This window comes from Pristis pectinata, chromosome 37 (assembly GCF_009764475.1).
Source record: "Pristis pectinata isolate sPriPec2 chromosome 37, sPriPec2.1.pri, whole genome shotgun sequence".
NCBI classification, from domain to species: domain Eukaryota; kingdom Metazoa; phylum Chordata; class Chondrichthyes; order Rhinopristiformes; family Pristidae; genus Pristis; species Pristis pectinata.
In genome coordinates this window covers 11285657-11302702 of record NC_067440.1, presented here as the reverse complement: position 1 = coordinate 11302702, position 17046 = coordinate 11285657, and the positions used below count along the sequence as shown (strand labels likewise).

General features: G+C 53.0%; 1 protein-coding gene across 1 annotated transcript; it reads right to left on the bottom strand.

The window, feature by feature from the left end:
- Positions 1 to 1964: 1964 nt before the first annotated feature.
- LOC127586531 (uncharacterized) lies at positions 1965 to 12877 on the bottom strand. The gene is made up of 7 exons (XM_052044550.1): positions 12786 to 12877; positions 12045 to 12186; positions 11555 to 11637; positions 9285 to 9452; positions 6536 to 6733; positions 4850 to 5044; positions 1965 to 2768 (listed from the first exon to the last, which is right to left on the bottom strand). Exons 1-7 carry the CDS (start codon positions 12853 to 12855, stop codon positions 2734 to 2736), a joined length of 891 nt encoding a protein of 296 aa, XP_051900510.1. The 5' UTR covers positions 12856 to 12877; the 3' UTR covers positions 1965 to 2733.
- Positions 12878 to 17046: the final 4169 nt, after the last annotated feature.

Below are 17046 nucleotides of genomic sequence, written 5' to 3'. Positions count from 1 at the left end.
GGAGGCATTGGTGATAATTTTCAAGAAATCGATAGATTCCGGCGTGGTTCCGGAGGACTGGAGGGTTGCAAATGTAGTTCCGTTGTATAAGAAAGGTGGGAGGCAGCATAAAGGAAATTACAGACCTATTAGTCTGACGTCAGTGGTGGGAAAGTTATTGGAATCTATCCTCAAAGACGGGGTTACGGAATACCTAGAGGCGCAGGGCAGGATAGGTCCTAGCCAACATGGTTTTGTGAAGGGAAGATCCTGCCTGACCAACCTATTGGAGTTTTTTGAAGAAATCACAGGCAAGGTGGATAAGGGAGAGGCGGTAGATGTTGTGTATTTAGACTTTCAAAAGGCCTTTGATAAGGTGCCTCACAAGAGACTGATTAATAAGATGAGAGGTCATGGAATTACGGGTAGGATAATAGAATGGGTGGAGCATTGGCTGGTTGACAGGAAGCAAAGGGTGGAAATAAAAGGATCTCGTTCTGGTTGGTTACCGATTACTAGTGGTGTGCCGCAGGGGTCGGTGTCGGGACCGCTCCTTTTTACCTTGTACATTAACGATTTGGATGATGGAATAAATGGTTTCGTGGCTAAGTTTGCGGATGACACCAAGATAGGGGGAGGAGTAGGGAGTATTGAAGAGATAGGAAGGTTGCAGAGGGACCTAGACAGTTTAGGAGAATGGGCAAGGAAATGGCAGATGAGATTCAATGTAGGGAAATGTGCAGTTGTACACTTTGGAAGCAGAAATAAGCGGGCAGATTATTATCTAGGAGGAGAGAAAATTCAAAGTACGGAAGTACAAAGGGACTTGGGGGTACTCGTGCAGGATACCTTAAAGGTTAACCACCAGGTTGGATCGGTGGTAAAGAAAGCGAATGCTATGTTGGCATTCATTTCGAGAGGTATAGTGTATAAAAGTAAGGAAGTGTTGATGAGGCTCTACGCGACAGTGAGGCCTCATTTGGAATATTGTGCGCAGTTTTGGGCCCCACATCTTAGGAAGGATGTGTTGACGTTGGAGAGGGTTCAGAGGAGATTTACGAGGATGATTCCAGGAATGAAAGGGCTTACGTATGAAGACCGTTTGTCGGCTCTTGGACTGTACTCACTGGAGTACAGAAGAATGAGAGGGGACCTCATAGCGACATTTAAAATATTGATAGGAAAGGACAGAGTAGATGTGGCTAGGCTGTTTCCCTTGGTGGGTGAGTCCAGGACCAGAGGGCACAATCTTAGAAATAGAGGGTACAGTTTCAAAACAGAGATGAGGAAAAATTTCTTTAGCCAGAGGGTGGTGAATTTGTGGAACTCCTTGCCACGTACAGCAGTGGAGGCCAGATCAGTGGGGGCGTTCAAGGAGGAGATAGATAGATATCTACATAGTCAGGATATCAAGGGATATGGGGATAAGGCCGGAAATTGGGATTAGAATAGTTTTTTTTCTTCCCCCATTCCCCATTTCTCATTTCTATTTCCCTTTCCTTGGAGCAGACTCGATGGGCCGAATGGCCTGCTTCTGCTCCCTTGTCTTGTGATCTTGTGACCTGTCCAAGTACCTTTTAAATGTCGTTAATGTACCTGCCTCAACCACTTCCTCTGGCAGCTCGTTCCACATACGGACCACCCACTGGGTGAAAAAGTTGCCCCTCAAGTTCCTTTTAAATCTCTCACCTCTCACCTTAAATCTTTCCCCTCTTTCTCACCTTAAACTGTGCTGGTACCGGTGATCACAATGAGACCTCCTCGAGACCAGAGAAACCGAACATAGACTGGGTGACCACTTTGCGCTCGGTCCTCAGGAGTGACCCTCAGCGCTCCGGACACTGTCCCTTTAACTGTCCGTCCAATTCCCACTCCCACCAATCGGTCTGTGGCTTCTTGCTCTGTTATGGTGAATTCCAACACAAGCTGGAGGAACAACACCTCATCTTCGGTCAACACACTGCAATCTGCAGGGCTCGGAATCGAATTCTCCAGCTGTAAGTAACTTGCTCTGGCTTCCTGTCTGTTTATATAATTTGCTGCCCCCCCCCCCACCGTCCCCTTAACTCTCTCCCTCTGTGTGCAGTCAGATCATGCTATAACAGTAGCAAACTGTACCCCCATTACTTCACACTCCAGCTACTACGTGGCGTAATTTTATCCGAGAAATTCTCTCTGTTCCACCAGCATTTCCAAACCCATCCTGACCCTTCTCCCTCAGGGCAGATGAAGGAAGGGTTCCTTATCTGAAACTCGGATTGTTTCTCTCTCCACAGTAGCTGCTCGACCTGCTGAGTGTTTGCAGGACTCTCTTGTTTCTTTTCCAAGTGATCAGAAACTTCGCGGGGCCCAGAACGGAGGCGTCTCGTCCTGGAGGATGGAGGTCGAGGGTTCGAGTCCCCACGCTGGGAAACTGGGCACAATCCCACGGCAGCAGTTTGGTGGGGCAGCACGGGAGCAGTGGACTTGTGGGAGGGGCGGTGAGGGAGTTCCGCACTGCGGGACGGGCGGCGAGTGGGGGGGGGAGCGCCACACTTGCTGGGTTAGTGCCAGGAGAGAGCCGTGCGCGAGAGGCAGTGCCAAGGGACGGCCGCACCGTGGAAGTGACCGGCAGTCCAGGATCAGACGATGCCAGGAGGTTATGGGGCTGACACGGGTTACACCGATGGGGACCGGCGGAAGGGAACGATGACTGAAACTGCAAACAGCTGCACTGCGGCTCACGTTGACCGACACATGGGTATCCATTCGATGTCACCGGATGGAGGCGTTGGAATGGTGCTCGGTGCCTGAGGAAAGGGAACGGCGACAGGTTTTAGCACGGTGCCCTCTCTCTCATTGATTGCAGTCTTCATTCTCCAGATCTGGGCCTCACTAGGAAGACCAGCATTTATTCCCCATCCCTGACTGCCCCTTGGGAAGGCGAGGCTGAGCCGCCCCCTTCAAACCACTGCAGTCCCTCTGGGGAAGGTGCTCCCGTGGTGCTGGTGGGGAGGGGGTTCCAGGGCTTGGACCCAGCGACGGTGAAGGAACGGCAAGATATTTCCAAGTTGGGACGGTGTGTGACCGGGAGGGGAACCTGCAGGTGGTGGCGCTCCCCTGCACCCCCGCTGCCCTCGTCCTTCCTGCTGGGGAGGGGTCGGGGGGGGGGGTGTGGTTTGGGGGGTGGTGTCGGAGTAGCCTGGGCGAGTAACCGCGGTGCGTTCTGTAGACGGTGCACTGTGAGGGGGTGTTTGGGGGGGTGGACGGGGTGCCGATCGAGCGGGCTGCTCCATCCCGGGGCGGTGTGGAGCTCCTCAGGAGTTGTTGGACCCTCACTCACCCGGGCAGGAGGGGAGTGTCCTGTCACACTCTTGACCTGTGTCCTGTAGATGGGGTGTTGGAAGGGGAGTCACTCTGCAGACAGACCTCCTCCTGGGAAAGGACACTCCAGCCTGTGTCTGCTATCCCTTATAAAAGTGATCGATAGGTCTCCCCCCTTGGAAATCAGGGCGGATTCCAAACCAGGAGAACACACGCAGTCCCAGGAAGGGGTGGGTCTACCACTCTGGTGGTGGACACCAGTTGGCTGTGGCAGTGTTGACGGGTTCAGTCACCCTGGGGCAGGGAGGGACAGAGGTCACGTGGAGGAATTCCGCTGGATGGGTCGAGGGTCGAGGGTCGAGGGTCCAGCCTAGGCTCCGGATGGTCCGCTAGCTGGTGGGTCCAGACTGACTCCCCCGTCCCAAGCTGAGCAGCCAGACCTCCTGAGGTTGAACACCAGAGGTGTGAAGGAGCAGAGAGTGCTGTTCTAACTAAACTGGTAACTCAGTTTATTGTTGTCACGTGTACCAAGGTACAGTGACAAACTTTGCTTTGCATGCCGTCTGTACAGACCATTTCATTACAACAGTGCGTAGAGGTGGTACAAGGTAAAGCAATAACAGAATACAGAATAAAGTGTTACTGTTACAGAGAAAGTGCAGTGCAGGCAGGTAATAAGGTCATAATGAGGTAGATTGTGAGGTCAGGAGTCCATCTTATCGTACTAGGGGACCGTTCAATAGTCTTATAACAGTGGAATAGAAGCTGTCCTTGAGCCTGGTGGTACGTGCTTTCAGGATTTTGTATCTTCTGCCTGCTGGGAGGGGGGAGAAGAGAGAATGTCCGGGGTGGGTGGGGTCTTTGATTCTGACACGACGAGTTAGGTTGTGAGGTCAGGAGTCTGTCTTATCGGACTAGGATCTTATTGTAACTGCAGTGGGACCTCTCTCTCCATCTCATTAGAAGCTGCAGAGATTCGTGGACTCAGCCCAATACATCACGGGCACATCCCTCCCCACCATCGGGAGTATCTACAGGAGGCGTTGCCTCAAGAAGGCAACATCCATCATCAAAGATCCCCACCATCCGGGCTGTGCCATCTTCTCACAGCTCCCATCGGGCAGGAGGTACAGAAGCCTGAAGTCCCACACCACCAGGTTCAGGAACAGCTACTTCCCTTCAACCATTCGGTTCTTGAACTGACCGGCACAACCCTAATCACTGCCTCAGTACAGCAACACTGGGACCACTTTGCACTACAATGTTCTAATTGTGTTCTTTCTTGCAAAAATTGTGTACAATTTAAGTTTAATTTATGTTTTTCTTGTGAATGCTGCTTATCTGGTGCTCTGTGCCTGTGATGCTGCTGCAAGTAAGTTTTTCATTGCACCCATGCACACATGGACTTGTGCAGATGACAATAAACTCGACCTTGACCCTGCTCCCTCTCTGAGGGCAGTGTTGGACAGCAGGCGGTTATAGAGCCAAATGACTCAGCTGTTGTCACAGGGGGGAATGGGCTGAGTGGCCTCCTTCTTCTGCCTTGAGGGAAAAAAGTTGCCCCCACCTGTTAACTTGGACTTCTTGCACCATTTGTAGGCAGTGATGGACAGGAGGAGGAGGAGGAAGCTGACGGGAATGAAGATCAGCAATGCCGCCTTGCTGTTGGATAGTTGCACCCGTGACTCATGGCTCCCCTCCGAACTGGAATCAGTGGTGAACATCCCGCCCTCTGAAAAATTCTCCTTGGAACCTCTGTGCCCTGTTGGATGGAAAACACAGGAATTAGAGATGGAAACCAGGACGCATTGCGACGGGATGTTCGCTCCCTCTAGTCTGTCCCTCATTCTCCGTCGTCACCCGTGCTCCGTCTAACCCAATGTTTTGTTCATAATTCCTGGGATCTGGAGAGTTCTGGGAAGGCCAGCAGTTATAGCCCCTTCCGAAGGTGGGGGTGAAACGCCTCCTCGAACCGCTACAGTCCTTCTGGGGAAGGTGCTCCCGCAGTGCTGCTGGGGAGGGAGTTCCGGGGTTTGGACCCAGTGACCTTGGCAGAAAGTGTGAGACAGAAAGAGAGAGAGGAGAGAAAGAGAGAGAGAGGGAGAGAGGGAGAGAGAGAGAGAGAGGGAGAGAGAGAGGGGGGGAGAGAGAGAGAGAGAGGGGGGGAGGGAGAGAGAGAGGGAGAGAGAGAGGGGGGGAGAGAGAGAGAGAGGGGGAGAGAGGGGGGGAGGGAGTAGGAAAGAGGGAATGTGGCAGGGAGAGAGAAGTTGGAAAGAGAGAAATAGATTGAGAGAATGAGGCAGGAAGGGAGAGAGGGGGAGAGAGAGAGTAAGGAAAAAAGAGAGAGAAGGAGGCAGGAAGGGATAAAGAGAGAAAGAAAGAGAGATTAAGGTAAAAAGAGAGAGAAAAACAGATTAGACGGAGAGAGAGAGAAAGTGTGAGGGAAAGAGAGAGACAGAGACAGAGAGAGAAAGCGACAGAGAGAGAGCGACAGAGATTGACAGGCAGCAGAGGGACATTTATTTGATGAGGTTGACAATTGCCAGCTGCACAGCTTCTGTTTGATGACTTTCTAAAGCTCCTATCCCTACTTCCTGTTTTCCTGGGAAAAGCACTTGTTCTATTCACTCTGGGCTGCATTAAGAAATGAAAGTGTATCAGGGCCAAGTGGTTCACTGACACTGGTTAACCCTGTTCTTGCCTCTCTCCCTCTCTCGCTCATTCTACCTTGGTGCTGTGCATAGATCTCCCTCTCTCTCTCTCTCCCCACCTCTATCCCCCTCCCTCCCCCCGTCTCCCTCTCTCTCCCCCCTCCCCCTCTTTCTCTATTTCCCTCCCTCCCTCCTTCAATCTTTGTTTGCTCACATCTCCAAATTGGAGACTTGTGGGTTAAAATCCCATGTCCAGCACACAAGCACGTGTGTGGGGCAGTGAGGAGGGAGCGGGGGCAGTGAGGGGGGAGCGGCGCGCTGCAGGAGGGGCAGTGAGGGGGGAGCGGCGCGCTGCAGGAGGGGCAGTGAGGGGGGAGCGGCGCGCTGCAGGAGGGGCAGTGAGGGGGGAGCGGCGCGCTGCAGGAGGGGCAGTGAGCGGGGAGCGGCGCGCTGCAGGAGGGGCAGTGAGGGGGGAGCGGCGCGCTGCAGGAGGGGCAGTGAGGGGGGAGCGGCGCGCTGCAGGAGGGGCAGTGAGGGGGGAGCGGCGCGCTGCAGGAGGGGCAGTGAGGGGGGAGGAGGAGTGTCCGGAATGGAATACTGACCGGAGGTGAGGGAAAGAGATGAGGATTCCGAGCTCCGTCCCCTCATTCCCAGAGGGGGAGTGGGTCCGGGGAATACCGTCGAGATCACCACGGACTTCTCTTCCTCTGGTGTTGAGGGGTTAGCGCCTGGTGTTTGGTCAGAGGTTGCAGTCACTGGTCGATGATCTGGTGGAGTCCATGTTGGAGTTTCCATGCTGCCTGTTTGGGAACCATAAGGAAAAGGGGCAGAATTAGGCCATTCAGCCCATCGAGTCTGCTCCACCATTCAATCAGGGCTGATTTTTTTCTCGCATTCTCCCACTTTCTCCCTGTAATCCTTAACCCCCTCACCGATCAAGAACCCATCAATCTCTGCCTTCAATACACCCAATGACTTGCCCCCTGTGGCAACGAATTCCACAGATTCACCGCCCTCTGGCTGAAGAAATTCCTCCTCATCTCAGTTCTAAAGGGACGTCCCTTTATTCCGAGGCTGTGCCCTCGGATCCTGGACTCTCCCACTGATGGAAGCATCCCCTCCACGTCCACTCTGTCCAGGCCTTTGTGTCTGGTAGGTTTCAATGAGATTCCCTGCCCCATCCTTCTGAACTTCATCGAGTACAGGCCCAGAGACGTCAAACGCTCCTCCAACAGGGAGAGGGTTGTGGTCGGTTCAGGGGCTGTGGACAGGCTCAGACCTTTGGTGACAAGGGGCAGTGGTTCGGGACCCCATGTATGGACACGCCCATTTTCCGATCGTGGACTCTCCCCAAATCCCTAGCTCCCGATCACAGATTCTCCACAAGTCACGGACTCTCCCCAAATCCTAGCTAATGATCATGGATTTTCCCTTTAATCAGCTTCCTCGACACGGACTTTCCCTGAATCCCAGCTCCCTCGACACGGACTTTCCCTGAATCCTATCTCCATCGACACGGACTTTCCCTGAATCCTATCTCCATCGACACGGACTTTCCCTGAATTCCATTCCTCTGGGTTTGGGAGCTCATAGAGGAGATATGAATCAAACTCAAGGACACCTCTCCAGACTCCAGTGCACCTTGCTCAGCTTCTCCAAGGCACCTCCTTCACCCCAAGACCCAACGTTCTCTGCACGATCCCCAACGCAAGTACATCCCTAAACCTGGGGAGCAGAACTGTGGATCTACCCCAGGGTCCTGCCAATTTTACACTCATTCCTCTCCAACATGGCCGACCCCAGACTAACGTGGTCGGACACCAGTGGGTTTAGGGAGGGATTCCTGACGTGACTCATTGGAAACACCAGCATTGTACAGCACAGAAACAGGCCCCCGGACACACCTCGTCAATGTTGACCCTTTCCCCCATCAACACTGATTCCATTTGCTTGCATTAGGACTGGTTCTCTGCCTGTTCAAGTGTTGGTCTAAATGTCTCTTAGACGTTGTGATTGTACATTCCACTACCTCCTCTGGCAGCACGTTCCAGATATCATCCACTCTGTGTAAAAAAACTTACCCCTCAGGTCCCCTTTAAAACTCCTTCCTCTTGACTTAAGCCTGAGCCCACTTGTTGTCGATGGTCCTACCATCGATTTTGACCGTCTATTCTATCCACACCTTCCCTATAGTGTGGTGACCAAAGCTGCACACACACTCCAAGTAGGGCCTAACCTTTGTAGCATAACATCACAACTCTCATATTCCGTTCCCTGACCTACGGAGGCAAGTGTGCCAGATGCCTTCTTCACCAGCCTATCCACCCGTACTGCCTCTCTCAGTGATCTGTGGATTTGTACCCCAAGGTCTCTCTGTTCGTCAGCACTCCCTGGGGCCCGACCATTTACAATATATGTCCTACACCTATTTGACTTCCCAAAACACATCACCTTGCACATGTCTGGATTAGTGTCCCCATTGACCCTCACTACTGATATAGAAATTTGGCATGTCCCCTTTGACACTCACCAACTTTTATCGATGCGCCATAGAAAGTATCCTATCTGGATGTATCACGGCTTGGTACGGCAACTGCTCTGCCCGGGACTGCAAGAAACTGCAGAGAGTTGTGGACACAGCCCAGCGCATCACGGAAACCAGCCTCCCCTCCGTGGACTGTCTACACTTCTCGCTGCCTCGGTAAAGCAGCCAGCATAATCAAAGACCCCACCCAACCTGCACATTCTCTCTTCTCCCCCCTCCCAGTGGGCAGAAGTTACAAAAGCCTGAAAGCACGTACCACCAGGCTCAAGGACAGCTTCTGTCCCGCTGTTATAAGATTGTTGAACAGTTCTCTAGTACAATAAGATGGACTTTTGACCTCACAACCTATCATGTTCTGGACCTTGCACCTTATTGTCTGCCTGCACTGCACTTTCTCTGTAGCTGTAACATTTATTCTGCATTCTGTTATTGTTTTCCCTTGTACTACCTCATTGCACTGTGTAATGAATTGACCTGTACGAACGGTGTGCAGGACAAGCTTTTCACTGTACCTCGGTACACGTTATAATAATAAACAATTCCAATTCCAATGTTTTGCCCAACTTTCCAACTGATCAATAACCCTCTGTATCCTTAGACAACCTTCCTGACTATCCACAGCATCACCGTCTGCAGACTTGCTCATTAAACCTACTTTCTTAGCACTGATCCTCGCGGAACACCACCGGTGACAGACCTCCAATTGGAAATATATCCTTCCGCCAGCAACCTCTGCCTGGATTCGACACTATCCCCCGTCTCTGTCTCTCTGGCGAGTACATCTCCACACACAATAGCCATCTTACTTTGTGTTGTCTTGACAGAGAGAGTGGAATTCCAAACAGCTGTGGTGGGCAGGATTGAGGAGAGGCCATCGGATCTCGGATTTGCCCCCGTGGTTGCCTGTCTCCCAGGCGTTGTATCTCTGCTGTCGAACTGTTTCACTGCTCTCGGGAGGCTGGCTCTGTTCTGGGCTGTTGTGTATAGGAGATGCATTGGGTCAGTCTGGCGCTCTCTCCTCACTGCCCCTCCCCCAGTGCAGCGCTCCCTCCTCACCGTCCCTCCCACAGTGTGGCGTGGATTGTACCCCGGAGCAAGCCCCACTTGTGACTCATACATGAGGGAGCATGACCCTCTGATCCACTGACTGACAGCCCGGAGCACTGCGTGGAAAAAGCTCACGGGATACACGGATCATTTCCGATTCCCCCTCAGTAAGTAGCGGCCTGTCTCAGGGATCAGAGCCGGGACCTCGAGCACACACGGGGTTGGATGTAGGGGGCCAAGAATCCAGCAGTCAAACTGACCAATGAGTTAGCAATTTCTGAGCAGGTCACGCAGAGTCCACGGGGGGATATCAGCAGGATGAGTGAAAGGATATGAACAGGATATGAACAGGATATGCATAGAAGCTGGTGAGGCCACACTTGGAGCACTGTGTGCAGGTTTGGTCTCCTTGTTTACGAGACGACCTGCCTGCATTGGAGACAGTTGCGAGAAGGTTCACTGGGTTAATGGCTGGGACGGCGAGGTCATTTAATGAATGCTTCAGCAGGTTGGGCCCATGGTGTTCAGAAGAGTGAGAGGCAACGGTATCGAAACAAAAGATCATGAGGGTGGGAATCACAGTGGGGATGGTGGGAGCTTTGAGAACCTGGGGGTATGGTTTCAGAATGGTGGTGGGGGTGTCGCCCATTTCAGACCGAGGTGAAGAGGAATTGCAGAGAGATGTGGACACAGCCCGGTCCGTCACAGAAACCAGCCTCCCCTCCACGGACTCTTGTCGACACTTCCTGCTGCCTCGGGAAAGCAGCCGACAGAATCAAAGTCCCCTCCCACCCGGGACATTCGCTCGTCTCCCCTCTCCCATCCGGCAGCCTGAAAGCACGTACCACCAGGCTCAAGGACAGCTTCTATCCCGCTGTTATAAGACGATTGAACGGACCTCTTGTACGATAAGATGGACTCTTGACCTCACAATCTACCTCGTCATGACCTTGCACCTTATTGTCTGCCTGCACTGCACTTTCTCTGTAACTGTGACACTTTATTCTGCATTCTGTTATTGTTTTCCCTTGTACTACCTCAATGTACTGACGTGATGAAATGATCTGTATGGACAGCATGCAAAACAAAGTTTTTCACTTCACCTCGGTACCTGTGACAATAATAAACCAGTTCCAATTTCAGTCTTTGGAATTCTCCACTAAGAGCTGTGGAGCCAGAGTCAGTGACTCACCAAGGGCATTCAAGTGACAACTGCTTTAGGTGGGGAGGGGGAAGCTGGTCTCCACAGTGACTCCGTCTCCACAGGAGGTTGACGGACATTTGAAGAACAGGAGAGTCACGGGAGGGCAGGAGAGACACTTGGAGCACAGGGGAGATTTGTGCTCTCCACGTGTGGAGAGACCTCGCTGTGGGACGCGAGCTGGAGCGAGATGGGTGGGTAGGACTCACCCTGAAGATGTTGTTGTGTCTCCACCGATTGTCTCTCTGTAGGTGGACAGAGGTGGGGGTGAACTCTGTAAGCAAGGGGGTCAGATAAATGCCTCTTTGTTGGATCTGCAAAATATTACAGATCCTGCACACACCAAGGGCATTCAAGAGACAACTGCTTTAGGTGGGAGCGAGAGAAGGTGGTCTCCAAAACTCTACCCAGTTCTCCAGGTCCCTCTCACCAGCGCCCTGTTAGATTGCATCAACACCTCCCGACTTTGATGATCCACATTCTTCACAATGAAGCTCAAACCTCCATAATCTTCCTATCCAGTAGCTACGAGCAAACTCTTTGGGTCTTCCACGTGATGTGTGAATTACAAAATAAACTTGCTGTTTTGAGATCTGCCGTTAAACTTCTGGGGGCACAATATAGGGGTCAGATGTTGGGGTGGGGCCTTTTATATGCACGTCCGGGACAGGGTGCCAACTGGGTTGGAGGAAGAGTTGAGAGGGAAAGTTACGGACACATTGAGGGACCATTCACACAGTGGTGGTAATGGGGATGGTCTTCCAGGGGCTGGGATGTTCTCGATGGGCCGACTGGCTTCTGTTTGTGCTGCAGTGCTGCTGAGATTACCATTATCGATATAATCCTTAAGTTTCTTCACCCAGGGCAGACTGAAGTTCAGGCACACCTTCCCCCGCCTCTTGTGGTTCACACTGTGAAGGGAACAGGAGATGAGGTTCAGCAGCGGACAAGGGACCGATGGGTATCTCCCTCGCTGGGTTTCCCCATCCACCCCGGGGCAGGGGGTCCGCTGACCCACCAGAGTGGTTGGCACTGCCCCCCAAACCACGGCCTGCTCTGTACAACTTATGTGAGGTAGCGACTGTGTGAAACTTCCTCCATACACACTCCTGAGGTTAGACACAGAGTGAAGCTCCCCCCACACCGTCCCATCACACACACCCGGGGTCAGGGACAGGGTGAAGCTCCCTCCACACCGTCCCATCACACACACCCGGGGTCAGGGAGAGCACGGGTCGGAGGTTCCCGTCAGAGGCAGCTTGTTAATGGGACCCAGCTGCGTTACCCCAGTAATGAGAATCATGCAGCCCATACTCACAGAAGGGCAGACTGTGTCTTGGCGCAGTGTCTTATCATCTTATAACTTGGTGAAAATTCTCCAAAGGCACTTTCTTTCCATTTTTTCGGAAAAAATTCTTTGCAGCAACCTTCATCCAGCAACTCTGATTTAAAAGCCAGGGCTGTGGAGACATGAATCTAATGTGGTGACAGATTCGGGGATGTGGCGGTGGACAGCTGCTCTCCCAGACTCTCCCGTTCCGTCCCTGCACCAGACTCCCCGAGACAGTGCTGCTCATGGGAACCTCTTCTCATGGCTTCCTGCTTGAGGATGGCCAACTCACGATCTTGAGTGAAACCCTCTCCAGTTCTGACACCCCACTCCACCTCCGTAACCCCCTCCCTCCCCTACACCCCTCTCCCACGTCTCTATAACTCCCTCTGACCCCAACACCCTCCCTGTCTCTGTAACCCCCTCCCTCCCCTACACCCCTCCCTGTCTCTGTAACCCTCTCCCTCCCTCCCCTACACCCCTCCCTGTGCCTGTAACCCTCTACACCCCTCCCTGTGTAACCCCATCCAGCCCCTACACCCCTCCCCGTCTCTGTAACCCCCCCTCTCTCCCCTACAACCCTCCCTGTCTCGGTAACCCCCTCCGGCCCTGACACCCCTCCCTATCCCCGTAAAGCTATCCTTCCCCACCAGACTCTGACACTGCCTGGCCTGCGATCGGCAGGAACAGGTGAACGGAAACAAGCAGCCACAGAACCGTGGACCTTACCCGACCACATCAGCAGTGACCCCAGGGCAAACCAAGAGCTCAGCCAGCAGATTTCCCTGAGAGAGGCCATGCCCCTTGAGCTGTGTCCTGTGTGTTCGTGGCTCTAACACTGAACGGTGTGGGTTTGTCTAATGCCACAGTGGTTTCCAGTGGGGTGGGACTTAGATCCAGTACGTCAGTGCCCGGAGGGAGCAGAGCACTGACGGGGGGGGGGGGGGGGGGGGGGGGGGGGGGGGGGGGGGGGGGCAGGAGAACTGTAGGGGCAACAGGGGGGCAAGAAGTGGGGCAATTAGAGGGGCAACTAGACTGACAAATCAGGAGGTAGTGGCGTGAACAACGTGCTGCAACAAGAGGGGCAACTGTGGGGAGGGGAGGCAGGAGGAAGGGGCAGCGGTAACAGGAAGGTGGGGAGTTCAGGCAGGTGGGGGGTGGTAATAGGAAGGGGAGGGGGTCACTGTGGGGTAACTGCGGACAAGGGGAACAAGAGGCAATAGGGGAAGAGGAGGGGGAGGAACAAGGGAATGGACAGGCAGCAGGGGCAATGGTTGGTGAGGGGAGGCAGTGCCAAAATGCCCCCATTACTCACCCAGGCTACTCCCAAACCCACCACCTCTTGCCTTCAGGAAGGACGAGGGCAGTGGGGGGGGGGGGAGGGGTTGGGTAGGCTCCAGGGGGAACACCACCACCTGCAGGTTCCCCGCCCAAGTCCCACACAGTCGCCACTTGGAAATATCTCACCACTGGGTCCAAACCCCGGAGACTTCCCTCCCCACCGGCACCGAGGGAGCACCTGTATCATGGAGGGTCGTGGCTGTCACGTGACCGTGACAACACTGACCCCGTCTAGTCGGAAGACACACCACTGTCAATCAAGGTTTGGCCCGGCCCCGTCCCGTCCCGTCCCGTCCCACCCCACCCCACCCCACCCCACCCCACCCCACCCATCAAGTGCACACCTGAACCATTGGCCTGTTTAAACACCTTCGTCCTTGCTGGCACCGGGCCATTGGCCCTTTTGAACGACCTGGGCTGGACCATCCCAGCCCTCCAGCAGTATAAAAAGTGCCACATGCCTGGTTCTGTCTCTCTGTTCATCTCTGAGGGATGTTGAGGTGAGCTGTGCACTACTTAATTAGTTAAGGATCCCTGGGACCATAGAGCCGATGCTTGCAGTGAGTCAACGAGGGTGGCAGGTGTCATATTGTTTCATCCTTGATTTGTTTGTACCCAGTTTGTTGTGTGTGTGTGTGTGTGTGTGTGTGCATCTCACCCTCGTTGTGATTTCCCCCACGTTCGCAATCACGTGTGTGTGTGTGTGCGCGCGCAAGTGTGCATCTGTTCCCGTTCATTCTGTCCCGTGTTTATCTTTGTGAATAAATCATTTTTAAACTCCAAAGACTGTGTCCAGAGTCCTTGCCCTTTGAGACCTCAAAGAACCTTTCTTACAACAGCACTTTCCACCAGAAGGACTGCAGTGGTTCGAGGGGGCAGCTCACTCCCACCTTCTCAAGGGGCCGTTAGGGATGGGCAGTAAATGCTGGCCTTGCCCGCCGTGCCGGATCCCGGTAAGTGAATAAGTACATTCCCCAACAAATTCTTTTCGCTTGGAGAGCTCTGAGTGAGCTTCTCCACTGTCCGTTACTTCTCTGAATTAAGGTAACTTCTCCTCATTGGGACTTTATTCACTGGAGCGCAGGAGAATGAGGTGTACAAAGTCACGAGGGGCATCGATAGGGTGAATATACACAGTCTTTTTCCCAAGGTCAAATAGGAGGACATGGTATAACGAGACAGTATGCTTCCTCCGCAGTCTATCTGGGATCTTCGCATCTCTCCGGGACTGAGCTGTTGTTTATTCCAATTATAGGCAGAGCTTTTAATGGCTTCCTCCAAAGTTGTTCAAACTTTGGAAGTTTTCCCGGCCTCTCGAAGCTCCAGTTCCACCCTCCCTCTTTATCAGCCCATGGAAACAGCAGGAGTCTGTTTTGGCACATGGGAGGGAAACTGGACACACAGGCGCAGACACACACACACAGGGCCGGAGGTCGGGATCGAACTGGGGTGTCTGGAGCGGCTCTAACCTTTGCAGTGTCCCCCAGACCCCCAGCGCACTCTCAGTTGAAACACAGAGTCATTACAGGGGAAACGGGCTCTTTGGCTCAACTGGCCCATGCTGACCAAGATCCCATCTAAACTGGTCCCATTTGCCTGTGTTTGGCCCATATCCTTCTGAACCTTTCCTGTGCATGGACCTGTCCAAGCGTCTTTTCAATGTTGTTAATGTACCTGCTTCACCCACTTCCTCTGGCAACTCGTTCCATATACTGACCACTCTCTAGGTGAAAACGTCTGTTAAATCTCTCCCCTCTCACCTTAAACCTGTGCCCTCCAGTTCTTGATTCCCCAACCCTGGGACAAAGACTGTGTGCATTCACCCTGTCTATGCCCCTCATGATTTTATACACCTTCTATAAGGTCACCCCTCATTCTCCTACGCTTCAAAGAATAAAGTCCCAACCTGCTCAACCTCTCTCCATGACTCAGTCCCTCGAGTCCTGGCAACATCCTCGTAAATCTCTCTCTGCACTCTTTCTAGCTTAGTGGCATCTTTCCTACAGCAGGGTGACCAAACCTGAACACAGTATTCCAAACGTGGCCTCACCAACGACATCTCCTGAACTCCCCTCTAACTCTCCCACCAGTCAATCTGAGCCTGTCCCCTCCACTCCGACCTCTCTCACAATAAAAATCGGTCAATATTTTTTCCTTCTCACAGTTCTACACCTCTCAACATAGAACACTACGGCACAGTACAGGCCCTTCGGCCCACAATGTTGTGCTGACATATACCCTACCTCTCAGTAGAACATCCCAAACTCAATCTGTCTCCATGACCAAACTTCTCCTCCTTCAGCCAGTGACGACGAAGGAACGTTGATAGGTTCGCAAGTGGGGACGGTGTGGGACGTGGGAAGGAACCTGCGGGTGGTGGCGCTCCCCTGCACCCCTGCTGCCCTCGTCCTTCCTGGTGGGGAGGGGTGGCAGGTTCGGGAGGTGCTGTCGGAATAGCCTGGGCGGGTAACCGTGGTGCGTTCTGTAGGCGGTGCACTGTGGAAGGAGGGGGTGGATGAGGTGCCGATCGAGCGGGCTGCTCTGTCCCGGGATGGTGTAGAGCTTCTTGGGAGTGGTTGGAGCTGTACTCACCCGGGGAAATGTCGGGTATCCCGTCATGTTCCAGACCCATGCCCTTATGGATGGGGGAAAGGTAATGTGGCGGATGTGGAGTGCATGGACTAACTCCACCCAGGGAAGCAGGGAGTGTTGCATCACACTCCTGACCTGTGCCCTGCAGATGGGGAGTCAGGAGGTGACTCACTCACCACAGGACCCCCGACCTGATAGGAGTCAATAAAACTACGAGAGGCATAGATAGGGTAGACAGTCAGAATCCATTATCCCGGGGTGGGAATGTCAAATACTAGAGGGCATAAGGTGAAAGGGGGTATGTGTGGGGCAAGTCTTTTACACAGAGTGGTGGAAGCCTGGAACGGGCTGCCAGTTGAGGGGGTGGAGGCAGATGTGATAGAAACATTGAAGAGGCGTTCAGACGGACAGAGGAACAGGCCAGGCATGGAGGGATATGCCCCATGTGCAGGCAGATGGGGTTGGTGTAAATTGGTGTCATGTTTGGCACAGACCTTGTGGGCCGAAGGGTCTGTTCCTGTGCCGTACTGTTGTATGGTCTATGATTTATGGGTCACCATGTGTATGATTGGTCAAAGGACCTTTTGTGCTGTGCCTATCTCTGTGTGGGCGAGTTAACTCATTAAACAACTTCGTTCAGAGGAAGCACACTGTCTGTGACAAGTGCCTCAAGGCGAAACCATACCAACCAGATTCATCTTCAACGAACTTCCTTTTATTAAAAGGTCAGAAGTGGAGGATGTTTGCCAATGACTGTACACAGAGCAGCAACACACAGCCACGGGCTGACAAGTGACAGGTGACAGGTAACATTCACGTGAGAGGTTCCAGGCAATGTCATCTCCAGGGAGAGAGTCTAATCACCCACCTTCGACATTCAAAGTCAAAGTCAAGTTTATTTTCATCTGCACAAGTCCATGTGTGCACAGGTGCAATGAAAAACTTGCAGCATTATCACAGGCACAGAGCATCAGATAAGCAGCATTCACAAGAAAAACAGAAATTAAACATAAATTATACACAATTTTTTACAAGAACACAATTACAACAAAAGTCC

Excerpts from the sequence above, each read along its gene's own strand:
- LOC127586531 (XM_052044550.1), bottom strand. The coding sequence starts at position 12,855 with ATGGCCTCTCTCAGGGAAATCTGCTGGCTGAGCTCTTGGTTTGCCCTG. Across the intron at positions 9,453-11,554 it reads TAAGGATTATATCGATAATG|CCCAGAACAGAGCCAGCCTC; the intron begins GTAATCTCAGCA and ends TATACACAACAG. Across the intron at positions 6,734-9,284 it reads CTCTGTCAAGACAACACAAA|GCAGCATGGAAACTCCAACA; the intron begins GTAAGATGGCTA and ends GTTCCCAAACAG.